Source organism: Temnothorax nylanderi, unplaced genomic scaffold, assembly GCF_030848795.1.
Source record: "Temnothorax nylanderi isolate EJ_2023f unplaced genomic scaffold, tnyl_v1.0 TNYL_tig0311_pilon, whole genome shotgun sequence".
NCBI lineage: Eukaryota > Metazoa > Arthropoda > Insecta > Hymenoptera > Formicidae > Temnothorax > Temnothorax nylanderi.
In genome coordinates, this window is record NW_027249373.1 from 40055 (window position 1) to 43270 (window position 3216).

Genomic DNA, 3216 nt, shown 5'->3' on the forward strand with positions numbered 1-3216 from the left:
ATTCAATCAGAAACACAATTAAAATGGATTAAGATTAAAATTATTTGATTGGTCAAATTCTTATCTTCAGTCCGCCAGCCGCAAATCTCCAATCGCAGACTTTGGGCCGTAAAGAATATAGAGTAGTGTAACGAAGTGTAGCGAGTGTAGGTGAAGAGTACAGGAGTACGGTGAACGTGAGATTGTTATGAACCGTCACGATTAGAAGAATGGCTAATTTGCGTTTATTTGTCGCCTCGGCTGTGAGTTCATTAAACAATTATGGATTGGCAAGGTACAATGGTGAAAAAATTACTATAAACCGTAATTCCTCTTTCTAATAATCTCTTTTTCCAACAATTTTCTTCAACATATTCCACGATTGCTGTCCTATACAATTTTCATACATTTATTGAATGATTTCAGATATTACTTGACCAGTCTTAAAAGAGGATACAGCGTCTTTCCGCCACATTATATTCAACCGATACCCAGGAAAGAAGATCAAGAGGCTCTGTTTCAAAGCGATGAAGCGAAAAAGATAGTGCACGAGCAAGTGAAACCAGCACTAGTCATGGACACTTGCTCTGAATTTTATGACAAAAGAGTGCTGTGAGAAACTGTTCCAATTTTCTTTAATACAGATTGTCGTGCCATCTCCTAACTTACCCAATTGTGTTCAGGAAATTTATTAATACCCTCATGAAGAACGGAAATAGAAAATTGGCGACAGCATTGGTAACTAATACTTTCGAGAGTGTCAAAAGATTGCAATTGGAGCGCTATCACAAGGCAACGACGAGCGAGGCGAAAGAAAATATTGAATTGGATCCGTTTGCAGTTTTTCACCGTGCTGTTGATAATTGCATACCAATTCTACAATTAAAGAATTTTAGAAGAGGAGGAATCACGTATCCGGTAATACATTATTAACTGTGTTAATTATGTAGCTGCGGACAAGGTTAAAAAATGGATCTTTTCAGGTTCCTATTCCAATTGCACCTGTGATGGCACAGCACAAGTCCATGTTGTGGTTAATACAGGCTGCGAAGGAGAAAGACGACGAAGAGAGATTTTATCGTGTACTAGCCAAAGAACTAATAGCAGCTTCTCAGAATCAGGTTCGTAAGCATCTTCTAATAGAAATATATAATTGCTTCTATCTCAATACACATACTATACACGAGATACATGTATTACAATGATATTTCTATTGTCTCAGGGTCGTGCGGTTAAATGGAAGCAAGAATTGAACAAGAAATGCCAAGCTAATCGGGCTTACGCGCACTTCAGGTGGATGTAGTTAAGATAGGTTCTACGTATACATAAATAAAATAATTCTGAAACGTAATGACACTTTATATATATATATAGAAGTATCTTATACAAGTTCAACAAAACTGTTAAACCATTCCCAGAACGCATCTAAAATTTTCAACGTCGACTATCCGTCCAAACTTCATATTTATCTTTAAGTTCGGCTTTTGCGAGGCAAACACTATTTTTCTGTATAGAGAATCGGTGATGCTGATCGGATTATCTGACATGGGAAAGATCTCGTCGAGAGGCGTTTCCAAGTCTATCCTCTTCCCCCAATAGTCGATGTAAGATAATATCACTTTCTTTTCATCCAGTTTCAAGTATACGTATCCTACAAGGTTGTTGCAGAAAAGTCCAAGGGTATGCAACCATAGTGTCATTATAGCTCCTGCGGACGAAAACAGAAAATGTCTATAGGAATCGTAATCCGTTTGAGAGAAATCTAAAGTAAGTTTACAAGAATTTTACCAGTTGTTATTGTCACGACAGTCAAGTCGAGAGGCAAGATACCGGCCAGATGAAGTCCAATGATCACAGGCGTGGCTGCTCCAGCGAATATAGTAAGCCGACGTTTTACAACGTTTATACCGCAAACTTGCTTGACAAAAGGAAATATGTAGATTATTTTATAATCGGGGAACCTCGCGGAGACAACTTCCGCCTGTTGCTTTTCTTCGCTTTTCTTTTTCGTTGCGGCATGACTCAATGTTTTAATATTCAGTGAATTGAGTCTAATGCTGCTCGAGGCACGATATAAAGATCGTTTGTAAAGGTTCAACAAGAGTCGAGGATACATTGGGCGTTATGTCATAATAAACTATACGCGAACGAAATTGCAATAATAGCAATCCTTTCTTTTGAAATGCCTCTCCAGTTGAGGACCGAAGCACCTTCAGTCTTCCATTTTAAATTATATTGAACCCATTTTATTGTATCCACTGTAAATACATATAGCTAGTCTTTTAGATTATTCTTCGTGTCTTCTTAACAAAGTTGTATATTATGTTCCATTTAAGTTTTTCTTCTTTATTGGCTCGAGTACACTTTCTTTATCAAAGTAGTAATCACCAATAAAGAGGTTATGTACGAAACGAGATTAGAGAAAGATCGAGCGTTTCCGTGCAACAATAATCATGAAATTTATTCTTTTATTTATTTATTATCACATTACGTTCCCTTCATTCGAAATGAAATGAGCATTCGTATATTCGAGAAAGAAGCGAAAAGACGAGGACTGCAAGAAAGTACGGAAAGTGCAGCTATAAGGAGCAGACGTGTAGTATGATCGTGTGGTGCGGAATGCCATTGCGGGGGTTTAGGGGGTTATTCAAATTATTCCTTTTTCAAGTCATTTTTATTTTCTTTTTATACTTAAAACTGCAATTCTATTGCTGTCATCCAGGTTTAATTACCCATACATACGAGTGACAACTGTAAAAAAATACCAAATCATGAATCTAACATTTGTATCTTTATATATAAAATTGACATCGATAGTCGATAATACCGATACTCTTCAATTATCTCCAGGCTGCTCCAGGCTGCTCCAGGCTGCTCCAGGCCACCAGAATAAAATTTCATTGATCACGATAATTCGAGGATTATCTTTAATCTCATCGGTGATACTTTCGAGAGAATGGAAAAGCGAAAAACTAAATGAAGAAGATACAAACGAAACGGAACTATCTGTGGTGCAGCGTGTAAGTTTTTTCTTTATTATATACAATAATACAATTAAATTCTTTTTCTGATGTACCTGTATCAGCCCTCGTCTTTTTTCTCTTTAGCATCTGACGATACATCTATTTCATTTTAGCATGCAACAAGCATAATAAATACATTTGCATTGAATTTCTTTTTCCATAAAGGAAAGCTCGCTGCGCCATTGGCGATTGGCTGATCGGTCAATCTGTCAGA

At 37.0% G+C, this 3216-nt stretch overlaps 2 protein-coding genes across 2 annotated transcripts; one reads left to right on the top strand and one right to left on the bottom strand.

Annotated features, from left to right (window-relative positions):
- The first annotated feature begins 117 nt into the window (after positions 1 to 117).
- Mrps7 (mitochondrial ribosomal protein S7) lies at positions 118 to 1330 on the top strand. The gene is made up of 5 exons (XM_071719831.1): positions 118 to 274; positions 406 to 591; positions 663 to 897; positions 963 to 1100; positions 1202 to 1330. The coding sequence occupies exons 1-5, from the start codon at positions 210 to 212 to the stop codon at positions 1280 to 1282; spliced, it is 705 nt and encodes a 234-aa protein (XP_071575932.1). The 5' UTR covers positions 118 to 209; the 3' UTR covers positions 1283 to 1330.
- Positions 1318 to 2595, bottom strand: LOC139781031 (transmembrane protein 186-like). The gene is made up of 2 exons (XM_071719832.1): positions 1768 to 2595; positions 1318 to 1687 (listed from the first exon to the last, which is right to left on the bottom strand). Exons 1-2 carry the CDS (start codon positions 2093 to 2095, stop codon positions 1383 to 1385), a joined length of 633 nt encoding a protein of 210 aa, XP_071575933.1. The 5' UTR covers positions 2096 to 2595; the 3' UTR covers positions 1318 to 1382.
- Between the last annotated feature and the right edge of the window lie 621 nt (positions 2596 to 3216).

What these genes read in the sequence shown, in the direction of transcription:
- Mrps7 (XM_071719831.1), top strand. Translation starts at nt 210, where the DNA reads ATGGCTAATTTGCGTTTATTTGTCGCCTCGGCTGTGAGTTCATTAAAC. An exon ending in AACAATTATGGATTGGCAAG is followed by an intron (nt 275 to 405) that starts GTACAATGGTGA and finishes GAATGATTTCAG; the next exon opens with ATATTACTTGACCAGTCTTA. An exon ending in TTTTATGACAAAAGAGTGCT is followed by an intron (nt 592 to 662) that starts GTGAGAAACTGT and finishes AATTGTGTTCAG; the next exon opens with GAAATTTATTAATACCCTCA.
- LOC139781031 (XM_071719832.1), bottom strand. Translation starts at nt 2,095, where the DNA reads ATGTATCCTCGACTCTTGTTGAACCTTTACAAACGATCTTTATATCGT. An exon ending in TGTCGTGACAATAACAACTG is followed by an intron (nt 1,688 to 1,767) that starts GTAAAATTCTTG and finishes TTTCGTCCGCAG; the next exon opens with GAGCTATAATGACACTATGG.